Source organism: Oncorhynchus masou, chromosome 17 (genome assembly GCF_036934945.1).
Source record: "Oncorhynchus masou masou isolate Uvic2021 chromosome 17, UVic_Omas_1.1, whole genome shotgun sequence".
NCBI classification, from domain to species: Eukaryota; Metazoa; Chordata; class Actinopteri; order Salmoniformes; family Salmonidae; genus Oncorhynchus; species Oncorhynchus masou.
The window spans coordinates 10,414,069-10,435,761 of record NC_088228.1 but is presented as its reverse complement, the minus strand read 5'-3'; the positions used below and the strand labels follow the sequence as shown (position 1 = coordinate 10,435,761).

At 44.2% G+C, this 21,693-nt stretch overlaps 1 protein-coding gene across 1 annotated transcript; it reads left to right on the top strand.

The window, feature by feature from the left end:
* The first annotated feature begins 386 nt into the window (after window positions 1-386).
* LOC135558144 (BMP/retinoic acid-inducible neural-specific protein 3-like) lies at window positions 387-21,673 on the top strand. Its single transcript, XM_064991881.1, has 8 exons — window positions 387-449; window positions 848-1,139; window positions 9,813-10,003; window positions 12,476-12,687; window positions 16,265-16,370; window positions 16,757-16,993; window positions 18,462-18,684; window positions 20,275-21,673. The coding sequence occupies exons 2-8, from the start codon at window positions 886-888 to the stop codon at window positions 21,434-21,436; spliced, it is 2,385 nt and encodes a 794-aa protein (XP_064847953.1). The 5' UTR covers window positions 387-449; window positions 848-885; the 3' UTR covers window positions 21,437-21,673.
* Window positions 21,674-21,693: the final 20 nt, after the last annotated feature.

Sequence of the window (21,693 nt, the reverse complement as noted above, 5' to 3'; positions counted from 1 at the left end):
GGGGTTGCAAATTAAGTCAGCAAATGTTCAACTAAAATAAGGAAGTTGAATAAACGCGTGTTCAACTTGGGAATTATTGACCGTTATTTTTACGCCCAGAGTTCTTTCCGTCTGTTTTGGAGCTGAAGTTGTTGCGCGGGGTAAATGTAAGATCCACCTGCAATCTACAGAGGAGTTTTCCAAATAATGTATGGATTTCTATGCTCCAGAATGTACAGTGGTGTCCTTTCCCGTGAACAATAAGTTTTGTGAGGAAAAGAAACGTTATAATTTTTATATATATATATATTTAAGCCTTGCGACACTTCTTACACGGACACTTTATGAATTAATTTCATATTATGACCAAAGAGCATGAAAATACATATTTTTTATTAGGGCTCGTGCAACCGCGGGATCTCACTGACGCGTCAGACATAATTGGTCTTTATACTATTTTTAAAAATCAGGTAAGGATGCAGGCATAATGTTTGACTATTCAAATGTTGCATGCGCTTGTTAATATGACGTGAACATGCACAACAAATTGCGAAGGAATTATAATGTTTATTTATGTAGCCTACTTATTTATTACAATCTGCTATTGACTTTTATTACAGCTATCCATTTCTATGTTGTATTTTAATATTTAAAACATCTCAGTGTAGTATTATTACATACAGTATAGTACTTACCCAATGAGCGAAGTTGGTTAACAATACATATTTTTAACGTCTTTTCCACCAAAGAAATACGTATTTTCAACGTATTTTGCTCATGGGTAAGGTAAGCTTGTCATATTTTGCAATAAAATCAACATTCCATGATTCGCAAATTCCCCCATATGGTTTGTTACCCCTGGACACAGGCAACGTTTGGAGAGGATGAGGAGTCGTTGGGTGAAGCATGAGCTGCCAGGGTATCGGTCTTAGACGACTGTCTGTGCTGCGCCTATGGGAGGGGCTCGCTCTGAGCCTGTGCTGCTACTGGACCGGGACTTGGGTTGTTGCTGCTGCAGCCGGACCCAGTGATGATGGTGGTACCGCTGGGCCCATGGGCTGGTTGCTGTCGGACAAAGGGCCCTTCCACCACTCTTTGGATTTCACTGAGTCGGTGGAGAGACACCAGCAGGGCTACACTACCAGATACAAGATGTTCAGGTGACCTTTTTCTCTCTTTAGTAGCCCCCCCCACCCCACCACCACCACCACCACCACAATTTCAATTTAAAGGGCTTTATTGGCATGGGAAACATATGTTTAGATTGCCAAAGCAAGTGAAATAGATAATGAACAAAAGTGAAATAATCAATAAAAGATGTACAGTATACATTACACCTACAAAAGTTTCTAAATAATAAAGACATTTAAAATGTAATTATGTCTATATACAGTGTTGTAATGATGTGCAAATAGATAAGTACAAAAGGGAAAATAAATAAACATAAATATAGGTTGTATTTACAATGGTGTTTGTTCTTCACTAGTTGCCCTTTTCTTGTGGCAACGTGTCACAAATCTCTCTCTCTCTCTCTCACACACACACACACACACACACACACACACACACACACACACACACACACACACACACACACACACACACACACACACACACACACACACAAATACAAATATAGGGAGAGAGAGAGACAGCCTCACAACGAGGGTTGCAAAGCTACCGGTAATTTCATAAAATTTACCAGAATCTTCTGTAAATGTTTTAATTAATTACTATGGTAATTTATACTAGAATAACTTTAAAGAGATTATTCCTATGGTATTACTTTGTTATATAGGTGTATATATTGTCCATTATATTCTAGTGGTTAGACCATATGGTTCAAAAGAAAATAGCCTAATTCATGTAAAAAGCATCTAATCAACTTAGGCATTATTTTCATTTAACTCTGCAACTCTTCCAACAATTGACTTTTTTTCGCAACTGCCACCAGTTTTGAAACATTTACAACAAAGACATGTTGACACATTAAAATACATTTCCCCCCAAAATATATAAAGGATATTTCATGCTGAAACCCTAATAATAAAACACCAATGGGTATCACTACATTGATGGTTCATATTTAGCATAATGTTTTACGGTTTTGTCATGAATATATTATATTGTCAAATAATCTTATTTTACTTTTTGTATATATTTTAGATGTGATAAGGCCACACAGAGGGTCAGAGATAATTATACCAGAGATAATTACAGACACCTGTGATAATCTGAAGTGCCCATAAAAGGTTACTAGATCTTACAAAATTCCCCAAAACCTTAAAAGCTACAAAAATCTGGCAGTTTACTGGTAAACTTCAAAATATTCCAGTAGTATACTCTCCCTTTGCAACCCAACTCGCATGCATGTGAGACTATTCTGTGGCACATTCCCCTCTCCGAACAACACTTCACTCCTACAGCGTGTTGTTATCAACTCTCGGCATATTATTCTTTTGTATCAGTGCTTTTACATACAGCACTGTCGTTGTGACTGTTTTTTCAAGGACACTCTTATATATGTTATAATTCAGTTCAGTCCTGATATTGCGTTCACTGACTGATGTAGGCACGGTGTCTAAATAGCATACATGCAAATCCATGAAAGCTTGTGGCGTCAACACATACGTTGTAAGTAAACATAGACTGGATGTCCACCACAATTCACATTGATGGGTATGTTGTTTTCAGAACTAGTGTGAATGGAATGTGTTACACTTTGCTTGTGACATTGGTGGAACACACACATCCTGGTTAATGCCCTGTACCAGAGAGGATATAGACAGACTGCTTTAGAAAATGGCAGAGTATTGCCTGAAACAATGCTAAATGGTTTAGAATAAATGGAAGGTGGGAGTTCTTTTGAAAGTGAAGTGTGCTACTCAAACTTCCAATGAGCCGTTGAAAGTATAGGATGATGCTGGCCTTGTGCCACAATATAATGACATTCCTAAATATGGTCCTGCTGTTCCGCTATGACTCAATACTTGTTCTCCCCCTTGTGGTAAGCCAAATAAAGGAGGATTTCTACTGGCTTTGAGAACGCTGAAGTCTTCACAAAAATATGTGTCTCTGAACAGCCTCTACTGATTTGAATTCTCTCTCTAGAAGGGAGCAAAAGCAACATGGGGAATCTTTTCAACTGATATGATGCCCCCACTTTGAAATGTCCTCTGTTTGGATTGGAATATGGGTCCTAGCAACGTAACTAGATTATTAGATGATTAGACTGACAAACCGCTGGTGTCCGTCTTTCCTCTCGACCGGTTCTCCATGGTCCCTGGAGGACCTTCCCGTTTCTCCGTGTTTGATTGCACATGAGCCCCGGGTCTTGAACAGGAAGCTGTCAAACTATTATCCACCAGTGTAGCGTTAGCGTAGCATGCCTGCTTCCCATCCATAAGTGTTCACTGGTGAATAAGCCTGCAGGCTAACGCCAGGGTGTGATCTATAGAGGCCATCAAGTGACACCCGGAGAGGCACTGCAGTCTGTCTCTCTTTAGGATGATTGGCTGTAATTACACCCTCCACACTGGCCTGATTCCTCAATTATTTCTCTGCCGATCGTTTCTCGTGGCAGTGATTTGATTGCCTCCCACGAGAAGAGACAAGAAGGCAGTGTCTGAAATATTGGGGCAGTAGGACTCTTGACTGTAGAGACTGGAGAGAGACTAGCGTATTAGAATGCTTTCACTTGCAGGTCCCCAGATGGGACGTGACTGTGTATGCAACACTTGAGCTCGATGTGACACGTGTCAGTGCACTGTGTACGAAGTGGCCAATGGTCACCACAAACAGTAGGCTAATGGTGAATCACAAGGGCTTTGTGAGATCACATTATGAATATATTTTGTTAGCTATGGACACCTCAAGTGCTTATAGTTAAAGCATTTCTATGGTTTCCTGAAAGGCTCCAAGGCAGAGGTTCTCATTTTGCTCTAAATGGCTCACAGTCATAGAATGATTCATGGTCATTCAAATATGGTTCAGGATTAGCTGTGATTCATGGTTACCCATACACTCTTAGAAAAAATGGTTCAGGATTAGCTGTGATTCATGGTTACCCATACACTCTTAGAAAAAGTGGTTCAGGATTAGCTGTGATTCATGGTTACCCATACACTCTTAGAAAAAGTGGTTCAGGATTAGCTGTGATTCATGGTTACCCATACACTCTTAGAAAAAGTGGTTCAGGATTAGCTGTGATTCATGGTTACCCATACACTCTTAGGAAATGTGGTTCAGGATTAGCTGTGATTCATGGTTACCCATACACTCTTAGAAAATATGGTTCAGGATTAGCTGTGATTCATGGTTACCCATACACTCTTAGAAAAAGTGGTTCAGGATTAGCTGTGATTCATGGTTACCCATACACTCTTAGAAAAAGTGGTTCAGGATTAGCTGTGATTCATGGTTACCCATACACTCTTAGACAATATGGTTCAGGATTAGCTGTGATTCATGGTTACCCATACACTCTTAGACAATATGGTTCAGGATTAGCTGTGATTCATGGTTACCCATACACTCTTAGAAAATATGGTTCAGGATTAGCTGTGATTCATGGTTACCCATACACTCTTAGGAAATGTGGTTCAGGATTAGCTGTGATTCATGGTTACCCATACACTCTTAGAAAATATGGTTCAGGATTAGCTGTGATTCATGGTTACCCATACACTCTTAGAAAAAGTGGTTCAGGATTAGCTGTGATTCATGGTTACCCATACACTCTTAGAAAAAGTGGTTCAGGATTAGCTGTGATTCATGGTTACCCATACACTCTTAGACAATATGGTTCAGGATTAGCTGTGATTCATGGTTACCCATACACTCTTAGAAAATATGGTTCAGGATTAGCTGTGATTCATGGTTACCCATACACTCTTAGACAATATGGTTCAGGATTAGCTGTGATTCATGGTTACCCATACACTCTTAGAAAAAATGGTTCCAGAAGGGTTATTCGGCTGTCCCCATATCAGAACCATTTTTTGGGTCCAAATAGAATCCTTTTTGGTTAGAGGCAGAACTTTTGGTTGATCTATGTAGAACCCTCTGCGTAAAGAGTTCTACATGGTTGTCACGCCTTGGTCTTAGTATTTTGTGTTTTAGGTAATTAGTTGGTCAGGCCAGGGTGTGACATGGGTTTATTGTTTGTTGTAATTCTTAGTGGGGTTTTTTAGTTATTGGGATTGTGGCTGATTAGGGGTGTGTGTTGCATAGGTTTGGCTGCCTGAGGCGGTTCTCAATCAGAGTCAGGTGATTATCGTTGTCTCTGATTGGGAAACATATTTAGGTAGCCTGGGTTTCACTTTGTATTTCGTGGGTGATTGTTCCTGTCTCTGTGTTAGTGTTCACCAGACAGGCTGTATAGGTTTTTCACGTTCCGTTTGTTGTTTATGCTATTTCATGTATCGTCATTTGTTCTATTAAAAAACATGAGTAACCAACACGCTGCATTTCGGTCCGACTCTCTTTCGACAAACGAAGAACGTCATTACAGAATCACCCACCACACACGGACCGAGCAGCGTGTCAACAGGCAGGAGCAGCCCAAAGAGGAGCTGCGTATTAAGGATTTCTGGACATGGGAGGAAATCCTTGACGGGAGAGGACCCTGGGCTAAACCAGGGGAGTGTAGCCGCCCAAAGGTGCAGCAGGAGAAGAGGAAACAGGAGCAGCCCAAAGAGGACTACAGTATGGACTATACGACGTGGGAAGAAATAGACAGGTGAGCGGCCGACCCATAGAGAGTGCCGGAGCCCGCCTGGGATTCGCTGGAGCAGCGCGAAGAGGGCTATAGGAGAATGGAGTCGAAAAGAAAGACACGGCGGCGCAGAGCGAAGCCCCAAAAATTTCTTGGGGGGGGCTCAGAGGGGGAGTGGCTGAGTCAGGAGACAGACCTGAGCCAACTCTCCCTGTTTATCGTGAGGAGCCAAGGAGGAGACCAGAGCCGGTGTTGGAGGTGAGCGAAGCAGAGACTGTGAAGGAGTTAATGGGGAAATTGGAGGAGAAAGTAATGAGGGAGTTGCTAGTTTGGTGCTTTAGGTATAAGATTCGTCCGACGGAGCGTGTCGGGGATTTAATGACACCTGGGTCAGCGCTCCATACTAGTCCTGAGGTGCGTGTTAGTCGGCTGGTGAAAAATGTGCCAGCCTCACGCACTAGGCCTCCTGTGTACCTACCTAGCCTTGCACGTCCTGTGCCAGTCCTGCTCTCAGGCTCTCCAGTACACCTTCACGGTCCAGTCCATCCTGTGCCACCTTCACACACCAGTCCTCCTATGGTAGCTCCCCGCACAAGGCGTCCTGTGCGTGTCCTCTATCCAGTACCACCTCCACACCCCAGCCCTCCGGTAGCAGCTCCCCGCACTAGGCTTCCTGTGCGTGTCCTCGGCCCAATACCACCAGTGCCAGCACCACACATCAGGCCTTCAGTGCGCCTCGCCTGTTCAGCGCAGCCAGCGCTTTCTCCCTCTCCTGCGCTGTCGGAGTCTCCCGCCTGTTCAGCGTTTCTAGAGCCTTCCTCCTCTACAGCGCTGCCGGAGCCTCCTGCCTGTATGGAGCAGCTAGAGCTGCCAGTCTGCATGGAGCAGCCAGAGCTGCCAGTCTGCATGGAGCAGCTGGAGCTGCCAGTCTGCATGGGGCAGCCAGAGCTGTCAGTCTGCTTGGAGCAGCCAGAGCTGCCAGTCTGCATGGAGCTGCCAGTCTGCATGGAGCAGCCAGAGCTGCCAGTCTGCATGGAGCAGCTGGAGCTGCCAGTCTGCATGGGGCAGCCAGAGCTGTCAGTCTGCTTGGAGCAGCCAGAGCTGCCAGTCTGCATGGAGCTGCCAGTCTGCATGGAGCAGCCAGAGCTGCCAGTCTGCATGGAGCAGCTAGAGCTGCCAGTCTGCATGGGGCAGCCAGAGCTGTCAGTCTGCTTGGAGCAGCCAGAGTTGCCAGTCTGCATGGAGTTGCCAGTCTGCATGGAGTTGCCAGTCTGCATGGAGTTGCCAGTCTGCAAGGAGCTGCCAGTCTGCAAGGAGCTGCCAGTCTGCAAGGAGCTGCCAATCTGCAAGGAGCTGCCAGTCTACAAGGAGCTGCCAGTCTGCAAGGAGCTGCCAAAGCTGTTAGTCTGCATGGAACAGTCAGAGCTGTCAGTCTGCAAGAAGCCGCCAGAGCCGCCAGTCAGCATGGAGCAGCCAGAGCCGCCAGTCAGCATGGAGCAGCCAGAGCCGCCAGTCAGCATGGAGCAGCCAGAGCCGCCAGTCAGCATGGAGCAGCCAGAGCCGCCAGTCAGCATGGAGCAGCCAGAGCCGCCAGTCAGCATGAAGCAGCCAGAGCCGTCAGTCAGCCAGACTCTTCCAGATCTGCCAGTCAGCCAGACTCTTCCAGATCTGCCAGTCAGCCAGACTCTTCCAGATCTGCCAGTCAGCCAGACTCTTCAAGATCTGCCAGTCAGCCAGACTCTTACAGATCTGCCAGTCAGCCAGACTCTTACAGATCTGCCAGTCAGCCAGACTCTTCCAGATCTGCCAGCCAGACTCTTCCAGATCTGCCATTCAGCCAGATTCTTCCAGATCTGCCAGTCAGCCAGACTCTTCCAGATCTGCCAGTCAGCCAGACTCTTCCAGATCTGCCATTCAGCCAGACTCTTCCAGATCTGCCATTCAGCCAGACTCTTCCAGATCTGCCAGTCAGCCAGACTTTTCCAGATCTGCTATTCAGCCAGACTCTTCCAGATCTGCCAGTCAACCAGGATCCGCCAGTCGGCCAGGATCTGCCAGTCAGCCAGGATCCGCCAGTCAGCCAGGATCCGCCAGTCAGCCAGGATCCACCAGTCAGCCAGGATCCGCCAGTCAGCCAGGATCTGCCAGATCTGATAGTCAGCCAGGATACGCCAGTCAACCAGGATCTACCGGATTCAACTGCCTGGCTGGGCTTCATCTCAGTACTGGGCTTCTTCTCAGTACTGGGCTTCTTCTCAGTACTGGGCTGCCTCTCAGTACTGGGCTGCCCCTCAGTCCCGAGCTGCCCCTCAGTCTCGAGCTGCCCCTCAGTCCCGAGCTGCCCCTCAGTCCCGAGCTGCCCCTCAGTCCCGAGCTGCCCCTCAGTCCCGAGCTGCCCCTCAGTCCCGAGCTGCCCCTCAGTCACGAGCTGCTCCTCAGTTCAGTGGGGTTCTGGGTGAGGACTATTCGGCCATGGTCGGCGGCGAGGGTAGATTATCCCAGGACGCGAAGGGGAGGAACTATGACATTTATGGAGTGGGGTCCACGTCCCGAGCCGGAACCGCCACCATGGACAGACGCCCACCCGGACCCTCCATATGGTTTTGAGTTGCTTTCGGGAGTCCGCACCTTAGGGGGGTTCTGTCACGCCTTGGTCTTAGTATTTTGTGTTTTAGTTAATTAGTTGGTCAGGCCAGGGTGTGACATGGGTTTATTGTTTGTTGTAATTCTTAGTGGGTTTTTTTAGTTATTGGGATTGTGGCTGATTAGGGGTGTGTGTTGCATAGGTTTGGCTGCCTGAGGCGGTTCTCAATCAGAGTCAGGTGATTCTCGTTGTCTCTGATTGGGAACCGTATTTAGGTAGCCTGGGTTTCACTTTGTATTTTGTGGGTGATTGTTCCTGTCTCTGTGTTAGTGTTCACCAGACAGGCTGTATAGGTTTTTCACGTTCCGTTTGTTGTTTTTGTTATTTCATGTATCGTCATTTGTTCTATTAAAAAACATGAGTAACCAACACGCTGCATTTCGGTCCGACTCTCTTTCGACAAACGAAGAACGTCGTTACAATGGTACTCAAAATGGTTCTACCTGGAACCAAAACAACAATTTTAGGTTCTAGTTTTCACTTTTTTTTCTACTTATAGGGACATTACACTGGTTAATGGGTTATCTGGCATAGAGGGTCAGTGGTTTCATGGTCACATTGACTATTTATAATACTTATTATGCCTAGTGCTGCATTGGACCCTCTCATAAAGACTATCATGCTACAGTAGCACTATTGTACTGTGGTCACCTAACAAAGGCATTGTGAAACTGAGGTTTCCTTTCTTCAGCAAGATCAAAGCTACAATGAAACAAGGCAAAAGAGCACCAACAAAGACAATTGTAAGACAAGGTCATACAGTCTCACAGACCTGTGAACATATGTGTTGGAAGAGTGACCCACGGTTTTTTAGCCAGTGGCAATGTCTGTCAGAGCAAATTCCAGCCAATCTGAAGTCATTCGACACTTTCCCTTGCCCTCCCTCAAGTTGCGTGCCAACATAAGGAGGCTTTAGGAGAAAATATCTGCAGTATGCTCACAGCTCTTCCAGGGAAAATTCCATACTGTCTGGATGTATTAGCTGTATGTGAGAGATTCTGCCTGTGTCTGTCTGTAAATGTTGTGTCTGTCTATAAATATTGTGTCTGTCTGCATTGGGGTTTGTTTGTGTTAAATGTAGGTTTTCACATTCTACAATTACATTCAAATACAGTGCCTTGGGAAAGTATTCGGCCCCCTTGAACTTTGTGACCTTTTGCCACATTTCAGGCTTCAAACATAACTATATAAAACTGTATTTTTTTGTGAATAATCAACAACAAGTGGGACACAATCATTAAGTGGAACGACATTTATTGGATATTTCAAACTTTTTTAACAAATCAAAAAAATATCTTTATGTTTGAAGCCTGAAATGTGGCAAAAGGTCGCAAAGTTCAAGGGGGCCGAATACTTTCGCAAGGCACTGTAAATGTTCTCAACAGCCTGTTAAGTTTGTGACAATTTCACAAACTGAAAACTCTCTCCACGAACCAAGAACTCAATCAAATAATTAATGAAGTGTGTTTTCAGGGAGTTCGGCCGATGGAAAGTCAACAGCCTGGCGGTGGAGAGGCGGGGCGGCAGCGGCCTGACTCCGCCCCTTGACCCTGACTTCATGCGCACAGTCAGGCAGTTGGGGAGGCGGCCCACCCTCCGCAGGATCACTGAGACCATTATCAAGAAGTACGGGACTCACCTCCTGCTGTCCGCCACTCTTGGAGGTACAGTAAACAGAGGCTCCAAGCGTTGGTTCCTACTTTACCCGCATCACAGCAGGACTCCTTAGAAGTGGGTTTTTCAAGAGGGAATTTCATATAACTTTTAAATGTAAAATCTGTTACTGAATGTAATGTATGACTCAGACTATGGGAAAACATTCCTAGTGTCTGAATAATACTCTACATTTAATAACTTAGCTACAGCAGATACTTCTGCATAAGGGGTATATTTTTAGTAACATATGTAATGTGGAAATTATACAGGTTGGAATTTATGTAATATACTGTATCTTATGTGCTTAAAAAGCTACTGTATATATATATATATATATATATAGTTAAAGTCGGAAGTTTACATACACCTTAGCCAAATACATTTAAACTCCGTTTTTCACAATTCCTGCCATATAATCAGAGTAAAAATTCCCTATCTTAGGTCAGTTAGGATCACCACTTTATTTTAAGAATGTAAAATGTCAGAATAATAGTAGAGATAATGATTTATTTCAGCTTTTATTTCTTACTTCACATTCCCAGTGGGTAAGATGTTTACATACACTCAATTAGTAGTTGGTAGCATTGCCATTAAATTGTTTAACTTGGGTCAAATGTTTTGGGTAGCCTTCCACAAGCTTCCCATAATAAGTGGGGTGAATTTTGGCCCATTCCTCCTGACTGAGCTGGTGTAACTGAGTCAGGTTTGTAGGCCTCCTTGCTCGCACACACTTCTTCAGTTCTGACCACACATTTTCTATAGGATTGAGGTCAGGGCTTTGTGATGGCAACTCCAATACCTTGACTTTGTTGTCCTTAAGCCATTTTGACACAACTTTGGAAGTATGCTTGGGGTCATTGTCCATTTGGAAGATCCATTTGTGACCAAGCTTTAACTTCCTGGCTGATGTCTTGAGATGTTGCTTCAATATATCCACATAATTTTCTTCCCTCATGATGCCATCTATTTTGTGAAGTGCATCAGTCCCTCCTGCAGCAAAGCACCCCACATCATGATGCTGCCACCCCCGTGTTTCACGTTTGGGATGGTGTTCTTTGGCTTGCAAGCCTCCCCCTTTTCCCTCCAAACATAACAATGGCCATTATGGCCAAACAGTTCTATTTTAGCTTCATCAGACCGGAGGACATTTCACCAAAAATTACGATCTTTGTTCCCATGTGCAGTTGCAATCTGTAGTCAGGGTTTTTTATGGCGGTTTTGGAGAAGTGGCTTCTTCCTTGCTGAGCAGTCTTTCAGCTTACGTCGATATAGGACTTGTTTTACTGTGGATATAGATACTTTTGTACCCGTTTCCTCCGGCATCTTCACAAGGTCCTTTGCTGTTGTTCTGGGATGATTGATTTGCACTTTTAGCACCAAAGTATGTTCATCTCTAGGAGACAGAACACTTCTCTTTCCTGAGCGGTATGACGGCTGCGTGGTCCCATGGTGTTTATACTTGTGTACAATTCTTTGTACAGATGAATGTGGTACCTTCAGGCATTTGGAAATTGCTCCCAAGGATGAGACAGACTTGATTTCTTTTGATTTTCCCATGATTTCAAGCAAAGAGGCACTGAGTTTTAACGTATGCCTTGAAATACATCCATACATCCACAGGTACACCTCCAATTGACTCAAATTATGTCAATTAGCCTATCAGAAGCTTCTAAAGCCATGATATAATTTTCTGGAATTTTACCAAGCTGTTTAAAGGCACAGTCAACTTTGTGTATGTAAACTTCTGAACAAAAGGATTTGTCATACAGTGAATTATAAGTGAAATAATCTGTCTGTAAACAATTGTTGGGAAAATGACTTGTGTCATGCACAAAGAAGCAGACCTAAACCACGTTCCCAAAAATATAATTTGTTACCAAGAAATGTGTGGAGTGGTTGAAAAACTAGTTTTAATGACTCCAACCTAAGTGTATGTAAACTTCCGACTTCAACTGTATTAAAACAGGGATCTCAGTTCAGTATGGTTGCTGGATTGGGGTGAGATTAAACATACATCACATGTTCTGCTCATTATCTTTCTTCATCGCAGTCAATGAATAATTGGAACCTCTCTAAAGAAGAGACGGGAGATGATCACCATTGATCATGAGATCACCATTGATCATGAGATCACCATTGATCATGAGATCACCATTGATCATGAGATCACCATTGATCATGAGATCACCATTGATCATGAGATCGATCACCATTGATCATGAGATCACCATTGATCATGAGATCACCATTGATCATGAGATCACCACTGATCATGAGATCACCACTGATCATGAGATCACCATTGATCATGAGATCACCATTGATCATGAGATCACCATTGATCATGAGATCACCATTGATCATGAGATCACCATTGATCATGAGATCACCATTGATCATGAGATCACCATTGATCATGAGATCACTGAGCCTCTCTGGCTCAGTTAATGGTCTCCCCTTTCCTAATTTCCTGTAATCAGGGGAGGAGTCCTTGACGATATTTGTGGATAAGCGGAAGCTGAGCCGAGGCCCAGAACCAGGGGCTGGAGCTGAGGGCAGCAGCCACAACAATACGGGGGCTGGGGTGGTGACCCTGGAGGCCCTTCACCAGCTGGCTGCCTCCTACTTCACCGACAGGGAGAACACCCTGCGCCGTCTCCACCACCTCCAGATCGCCTCCACCGCCATCAGGGTAAGAGACCCCTGACTGCCCTCTGCCTCTGGGCATACAGAGGGGAAGTTAGATGCCAATATAGGTTACTATAGGAGGTCAAACTGTGTTAAACCAATGCAGCTGCTGCAAGGACTTTGCTATGTTTTCTTTAGATGTTTTTCTGTGGGGGAGGCAAGTGGATAGGTTACTGTTGCATTTAAAGTTGCCATTTTAATAATGTCAAATATTCACAGTGTAGTATGTTGATGTGTTGTTTTGATTTGAGATTTTTCCTTATTGTGTGTGCAAATGAACTCAAGCTTACGGGGGTGGCAGGGTAGCTTAATGGTTAGAGCATTGGACTAGTAACCAGAAGGTTGCAAGTTCAAACCCCTGAGCTGACAAGGCACAAATCTGTCGTTCTGCCACTGAACAGGCAGTTAACCCACTGTTCTTAACTGACTTGTTAAATAAAGGTAAAATTTTAAAAAATTGTCAGACTCTCGCTGTGCCAATTCAGTAAGTGTTGTTGCATAGAGTGTTCTCAAAATGAAAATCTGCTGAGAATTAACATGTTTCAAGTCATAAGAATTTCATGTGACTTAGACTGTACTCATATGTGTTCCAATTATATATCAAGGGCGATGTAGACAAATGAACAGGGTTTTATATATATATATATATATATATATATATATATATATATATATATATATATATATATATAATATCTACATTAAAAAGTATTAGGCAGGTCAGAATAACAACAAAACAATCCAGAAAAACGCATGTTATAAATTGATTTTCATTCAGAATCCAAATGCTCCACCATGGCCAAGACCAAAGAGCTCTCCAAGGATGTCAGGGACAAGATTGTAGACCTACACAAGGCTGGAATGGGCTACAAGACCATTGCCAAGCAGCTTGGTGAGAAGGTGACAACAGTTGGTGCGATTATTCTCAAAGAATAAGAGAACCTCCCCTCAGCCAGGGCATTGAAAATGGGTCATGGATGGTTATTCCAGCATGACAATGACCCAAAACACACGGCCAAGGTAACAAAGGAGTGGCTTAAGAAGAAGCACATTAAGGTCCTGGAGTGGCCTAGCCAGTCTCCAGACCATAATCCCATAGAACATCTGTGGAGGGAGCTGAAGGCTTGAGTTGCCAAAAGTGAGCCTCAAAACCTTAATGACTTGGAGAAGATCTGCAAAGAGGAGTGGGACAAAATCCAACCTGAGATGTGTGCAAACCTGGTGGCCAACTACAAGAAACATCTGACCTCTGTGATCGCCAACAAGGGTTTTGCCACCAAGTACTACGTCATGTTTTGCAGAGGGCTCAATACTTATTTCCCTCATTAAAATGCAAATCAATTTATAACATTTTTGACATGCGTTTTTCTGGATTTTTGTTGTTGTTATTCTGTCTCTCACTGTTCAAATTAACCTACCATTTAATTTATAGACTGATAATGTCTTTGTCAGTGGGCAAACGTACAAAATCAGCAGGGAATCAAATAGTTTTTTCCCTCACTGTACGTACCTATGTGAGAGTGGGTTCTCGGCCCTCACTAGCATGAAAACTAAGTACAGACTGTGTGTGGAAAATGATTTAAGACTGAGACTCTCTCCAATGCAACCCAACATTGTTGAGTTATGTGCATCCCTTCAAGCACAGCCTTCTCATTAACCTGTGGTGAGTTATTTGATGAACAAATAAGGTTTTATATGTAAGATAAAGATAAAGAATAATACTATTGATTATTAGTATATTATTATTTGTGCCCTAGAGCTCTTTGTCAGCCGGGTTGTGACAAAGTCACACACATTCTTATATTTAATAAATGTATCGTATAGTGTGTGTGATGGCTAAAAACAACATTTGAGAGTGCGCCGAGGAGGTGCAGCTGGAGGTTGAATGTTTGAAAGGGAAAGGGTACGAGACTATAAAAAGCTTGCGAACCACTGCTGTAGATCATTGGTGCTCTCTCACCAATAGCAGGTGTTAGTATGTGATAATCAAGAGAGACGCTAGTAGTGTTGTAGTGTTGCTCCACATACTACAGTATCCCGATACTCCATTCAATCTTCTGACATGGATATTAAAATAGGTTCATTTCTCAATGTGGCAGGTGTAACAGTATAGCTTCCGTCCCTCTCCTCGCCCCAACCTGGGCTCGAACCAGGGACCCTCTGCACACATCAACAAATGACACCCATGAAGCATCGTTACCCATCGCTCCACAAAAGCCGCGACTCTTGCAGAGCAAGGGGAACCACTACATCAAGGTCTCAAAGCGAGTGAGGTCACCGATTGAAACGCTATTAGCGCGCACCACCGCTAACGAGCAAGCCATTTCACATCGGTTACACAGGCATACCTGATATTGATGAGGAGAAGTGGCCACCTGACTGAACGTGCCTTCCTACAGTATAGTTAGTTATTCATCAAGATGATATATCGGCCCATATCTTTCTATTCATTTACGTCCAAACTAACCACCTTTGTCAGCCATTTTGTGGAGTGAGCCGAGTGTCAATTGGTCAAGAAAAGGTTTTGAATAGGTGTTGAGGGGTGTTCAGCACTGCCAGCTGCATATAGGCCTTCATTAAAACACATATGCTGGAGAATATGGAAGAAATATGAAATAAGAACTCTTACTGAGGCATAAATCTAGAGGTTTGATTATGATTCATCTCAAGCCGTGTCGTGATTCCCTTCATCTACGTTAGGGATGGGCAACACCAGTCCTCGCAGGACCCGAGTGGTGCCCCCCCCCCTGACAAACACGGCTGATTAAACTAATTACATTCTAAACTGAAGATCATGATTAGTTGATTATTGGAGTCAGAGGTGTTAGTTGGGTCTAGGGGCCGAAGTGTGACACCAATCAGGCCCCCGAGGACTGGAGTTGCCCAGGCCTGCTCTACGTCATGGTTTATCATGCTACACAATGGTTGACGTAAGACACTGTAATCAGTATATGGGGGATTGGAAATTATGCAGACAATTACATTGATGGGAAGCTACAATCTATCTGTAGTATTAAGCAGATCTACTCCCTAAAAATAAAAAATAATATATATATATATATATATATATATATATATATAAAATTATGAAAAAGAAACTGTAATCAGTTGTGAGTGACCCGCATTGAGGAACACTGATTCGCATGATCACCCTGAAATATTGGTGATTGGGCAGGAATGAAAGTTAATTCATTATGAATTCTCCACCACCATTGTACAATAACTTGCCAACTAAATGTATGCTATTTCAAAAAATGCTTTATTTTATTTAACTAGGCAAGTCAATTAAGAGTAAATCCTTATTTACAATGACTGCATAACCCGGATGATGCTCGGCCGATTTCTATTATTATGGTTTCAATTATTCAATACCCCAAATAAGATTAATGGAGTCGATATGATTTAACATTGGAGATGATGATCTTATGTCCTTCCTTTATGATAGCCTACCAGAACACACATACTATTCATTCATTTCCACAGAATATTTTCCTAGTTCATTCTCTGATGTTTGAGGCATAAAACAAAACATCAGAAAATGAATGAACTTTCAACATTAATTAGTTTCCTTACCTCCCCAGGTGACTGAAACCAGGACAGGCCCCCTTGGATGCAGTAACTATGATAACCTTGACTCTGTCAGCTCAGTACTGGTCCACAGTCCAGAAAACAAGATCCAATTACAAGGTATGCCTGAAACAAGAACTGAAGACAAAACTTCAACAGGTGTATCACTCTGAATGAACATCAAAGAGCCAGGTGTGCCTTTCATGGTTAACATTAATATATGTATTCCCAGCAGTGTAGAGGGAATAGTTTATAGTAACTCACTACATCACAACATAGAATGCATTCTTCAGGAGGTTCAATGCAGCAAAGACACAGTAGTTCCTATCTGGAATCTAATTGGTTCTCCAGGCTAACCTGCGAGGATCTTTATCAAACCCCTGGATGACTTAGTTGTATTTGGTTTCTGAAGTAGGATCTTCAAAAGCAATTTAGCGGCAGTGTCTGTTCGTTTTGCCTTCTTATACACCCCAAAATACTCACCCACGCCTCTCTGGCCTCCCCAGGACTCCAGGTCATTCTGCCAGCGTACCTGCGGAGCCGCTTCGTCCAGGCAGCCCTCAGCTACATCGGCTGCAACTCGGAGGGCCAGTTTGTGTGCAGGGCCAGTGACTGCTGGTGCCAGTGTAGCCCGGACTTCCCAGAGTGCAACTGTCCACAGACGGACCTCCAGGCCCTGGAGAACAACCTGCTCCGCCACAGAGAGGCCTGGACACTGGCCAACGAGGAGTTTGAGGAATCAGGTGTTTACTGGAGATAGTTGAACATGCAACAGTTCAATGACCTAAGTGATGAGCAACAATTGGGTGGCAGGATATTTCTGCTTTAGCCAGCTTGTTTTTTAACTTGCAATAATTTAGTGTAGAATTTAGAGAGTAAGGTATTCAGGCATTCAATAAGCTTCCATATGTGAGAATGATAAAAAGCATTGTTCAGAGATACGGTGGAGAAGTGTTGTGTCTTTGGCTATGCCGGATTAAGTGATATGACATGCTATTCTATAAAATCCTTTCTCTGTAATTAATATTACCTGATTGAGCTAATCATGTAAATGAAATTAACTAGAAAGTCGAGGCACCAAAAAATAATATTTATAGAGCTGCTATCTCTAACCTTATGAAAACCCAATTCTCTCATTTGGAAGCTAAAATTACATTTAATCTTTTCACCAATAATTTAACATTTAAATTGAACAACAATACCATGTGAATCCGATAACTACAATGCGCATACTTTCCACTGTAGAGTTTATGTCATCCTATCATTGATGAGAATGTCTCAGATGACAATCGAATTGCCATCATATTCATCAAGTACCACCGCATATGTTCAATTGGTTCAATTAACAGAATATAGTTCATTTCCCCCCACCTTCTGATGTTCCCAGAATCTCTATGTTAACCAAAGGATTTTCAAATGTCACATCAGTAGGGTAGAGAGAGGAAAAAGGGGGGAGAGGTATTTATGACTGTCATGAACCTACCCCCAGGCCAACGTCATGACAGAAGGGAGTATACTAGATTAAAAACCTTACTGAAGTTGCATAATAAAAGTGTCTTGTGGGATTTCTCACTTCTTGAAAACACTTTTGAAATAGGGGAAACATAGTGAATTGCAGAATGGAACCCATTCAACCCGAGTGGCGCAGGGGTCTAAGGCACTGCATCTCAGTTCTAGAGGCGTCACTACAGACCCTGGTTAGATCCTGGGCTGTATCACAGCCGGCTGTGATCAGGAGTCCTATAGTGCGGTGCACCCGGGTTTAACTTCCGGGCTCAAGGGTTTATCCACTTGGGGATTTAAACCAGCGACCTTCCAGTTACTGGCCCAACACTCTTGATGTAATAGGTTACCATGGCAATATACATGGCCTTGCTTCGAAAGCTGGAAGTGTATATTTGCACCCACTTCACTACTGACTAAACCATTCAATGGTGCACACTACAGGCAGGTTGTTAATAAAATATGATGCCTCTTGAAATAACAGTTTTGCACTCTAGTAAGCTGAGAAGAAACAATCTGAACCAGTATCACTGAACACGTTGTTTATTTATATTTGGGTTTGTTTACTTTTCTGGGACAAAAACAATGAGAACAGACACATTGTCACACGTTGTAATTATTCCCCAATGGCTCACGTGGCTCCCTGCTAGAACGAAACTTGACTTATTCATGTTTATTTATTTTTTTACTCTTAATTTACTATTTTAGAGGAGTTCCAAAGCTTCGTCGGAAGGCTGCCAACCCAGTACGCGGTGAACAAATCTGCCGTGGAACACTTTTGGAGGACGGATGGGGGTCTGCTCCAGCGCTACAGGCAGCTGGAGACCACGAGAGGCCTGCTTCTCGACAAAGCGCGCCGCACCGCTAACAAGCTCTTCAGCCTCATGAAGAGATGCCGCCATCAACCCAGAATTGAGCTGCACAGGGAGAGGTATTAGACTATTGTTTCATTAACCCGACGTTTCCCCCAAACTTCCTTTGTCTTATAATTATGCAAATTATTTATGCACTGACACAAAAAAAATAGTAGTTTTTTAGGAGACAAGAAGGGCTGACAGACGAAATTGAGTCTCACCTCGGAAAACCAGAGTTGAGGATAGCTGGACAACTGCCAGTTGCTAATTGCAATGCAATTAGTACTGTTTTAACTTTAGTTATCTAAAGTACCTAAGACCACTGGGCTCAATAAAAGATTAAAAGATGAAGTACCTACTCACTAGGCCACAATAGGTCTTCAGATTGTGTCACACATCCACACTCAGAAAAGAGTACCAATAACAAACATTTTGGCATTCAAACGGTTAGGTCCTCTTTATCTTATGCCTCTGCTGAAGTTACCACTTACACTCTGTTTTCATTAACAGTTCAAACTACAGTCTGAACAACATTCCAATTATAAGTTGGTTAGCCTGGTCCCAGATCCGTTTGTGCTGTCTTACAAGGCTGGCAAGATAGCACGGTCCCAGATCATGTTTGTTATATCTCTTGTACTGTATCTGTAAAAAATACTATATATCTGTATCTATACAAATACAGTGCTGCCAAGCGCACTGTGACTACTGCGCCGCTTGGCGGAGTTCTTAACGGGTCCAACAGAACCCCTGAGTCCTGACACGAGTAGTCCTCTCGTTCCCGGTTCAGCCCTATGTAATGCAACCTGGTCTAGCTTGTATTAGTTACTCCAGTCTTCCAGAGAGCCTTTCCTTTGAGCAGAACTTCCCGGTGCTGGACTCCTCTCTCCTGACCTCTCTGTTTTGATGGCCATTCTTTGGAAAAAAATTAACTACATTACAAAATTCTTCAGTACTACTGCCAAACACTCTGCTTCCACAATCCTCAATCGAATTACACTGCTTTATCACACCCTTCTGGTCATAAAGGGGGATTTGATGGCGGTTCCCAATTATTTAACTGGTTCATTTTTTCCGCATGTGATCCTATGAAATGTTTTATGCATAGTTTATTTGCTCTGTAATTGTACTGGGTGGTTAGTATTCAATATTCATACATTGAACAAAAAAAGTGTGTGTGTGTGTCTGTGTCTGTGTGTGTGTGTGTGTGTGTGTGTGTGTGTGTGTGTGTGTGTGTGTGTGTGTGTGTGTGTGTGTGTGTGTGTGTGTGTGTGTGTGTGTGTGTGTGTGTGTGTGTGTGTGTGTGTGTGTGTGTGTGTGTGTGTGTGTGTGTGTGTGTGTGTGCGTGCGTGCGTGCGCGTGTGTGTGTGTGTGTGTGTGTGTGTGTGTGTGTGGTTGGCTCTCTCAGTCAGCACCCACCTGCCTACTCCAGAGGAATATTTTCATTTTGGTCTGATTTAGCTTGCATTCCAGCAGCTGAGCCTACAAGTGCAGAGATGGGGCTTCTGCTCTGCCTGTCCTGCTTAATTGACAGATATTGTTGCTGTGAATGTGCAGTATGAATCCTATTGTGTCTGATGAGATGTTAACATATTTCAAAGACAGAAAACAAAAATAAAACGTTAATTGACTAACGTTCACCTACAGTATGTTCTGTCCTCCGTCCTCAGACCCCTCCGCTACTGGCTGAGCTACATCCTGTCCCTCCTGTACTGCAGTGAGAACGACCACATCGGCGTGTACTCTGAGCAGACCAGGAGCTGTTCCTGCCCCTACCACCTCTCTTCCTGCCAGGGCCCCGTCCCCTGCTCTGTGGGAGAAGGCCCCCGCTGTGCGTCTTGTTCCCCCGAGAACCGCACCCGCTGCTCCAGCTGCAACCCGGGCTTCTTTCTAGGCCAGGGGCTCTGCCGACCCGCCGTACCTGACCCCACGGATCCTTACCTGGGTTTGGAGAGCGACCGCGACCTTCAGGACTTGGAGCTGCGCTACTTACTCCAGCGCCGCGACTCGCGCATTGCCCTGCACGCCATCTTCGTCAGCAGCGATGTGCGCCTCAATGCCTGGTTCGACCCATCGTGGCGGAAGAGGATGCTGCTGACGCTGAAGAGCAACCGCTACAAGTCCAACCGCGTGCACATGCTCCTGGGGGTGTCGCTCCAGGTGTGCCTGACCAAGAACAGCACGCTGGAGCCTGCGCTGTCCGTGTTCGTCAACCCGTTCGGGGGCAGTCACTCGGAGAGCTGGACCATGCCCATCGGCCAGCATGGCTACCCCGACTGGAACAGGACCAAGCTGGATATCCCCCTGGACTGCTACAACTGGACCTTGACACTGGGCAACCGGTGGAAGAGCTTTTTCGAGACCGTCCATTTCTACCTGAGGAGCCGCATTAGGGATTCGGGGCCAGGCTCGGGGGTTGGGGGACACAGAAATGCTAGTAGAGCGTACTTTGAACCACCAGAGGGCACCGTGGAACCTGTGGAGGCGTATTCATCCCAGAACATGGGCTACATGAAGATCAACAGCATGCAGCTGTTTGGATACAGCATGCACTTTGACCCAGACGCAATCCAGGACCTAATCCTGCAGTTGGACTACCCGTACACCCAGGGATCCCAGGACTCAGCCCTGCTGCAGCTGGTAGAGGTCCGCTATAGGGTCAACCGCCTCTCCCCTCCAGGGGCTCAGCCTATGGACCTGTTCTCGTGTCTGCTCCGTCAAAGACTGAAACTGTCCAGTTCAGAAGTGACCAGAATACTGGCTTCTCTACAGGCTTTCAGTGCCAGACAACCAAACTTTGTGGAGTACGAGGCAACCAAGCTATGTAGTTAATAATGGGCAGGTGGGCGGGGCCAATGTGATGTTTTTTGTATTAACCCAATCAGATACAATGTCAGCCCCATAGCCTATATCTGTTTGTGTTGGTGTTTGCCGTTCATGGCGTTAATTGTATATAAGTGTCATTAAATTTGATGTTTTTATCAATACCGGTCAAAAGTTTGGACACACCTACACATTTAAGAGTTTTTCTTTATTTTTTACTATTTTCTACATTGTAGAATAATAGTGAAGACACCAAAACTTTGAAA

Bases quoted from the DNA above. Each gene is read 5' to 3' on its own strand.
- LOC135558144 (XM_064991881.1), top strand. From the start codon at position 886: ATGAGCTGCCAGGGTATCGGTCTTAGACGACTGTCTGTGCTGCGCCTA. The intron at 12,688-16,264 runs GTAAGAGACCCC...TTACCTCCCCAG, and splicing joins TCGCCTCCACCGCCATCAGG to GTGACTGAAACCAGGACAGG. The intron at 16,371-16,756 runs GTATGCCTGAAA...TGGCCTCCCCAG, and splicing joins AAACAAGATCCAATTACAAG to GACTCCAGGTCATTCTGCCA.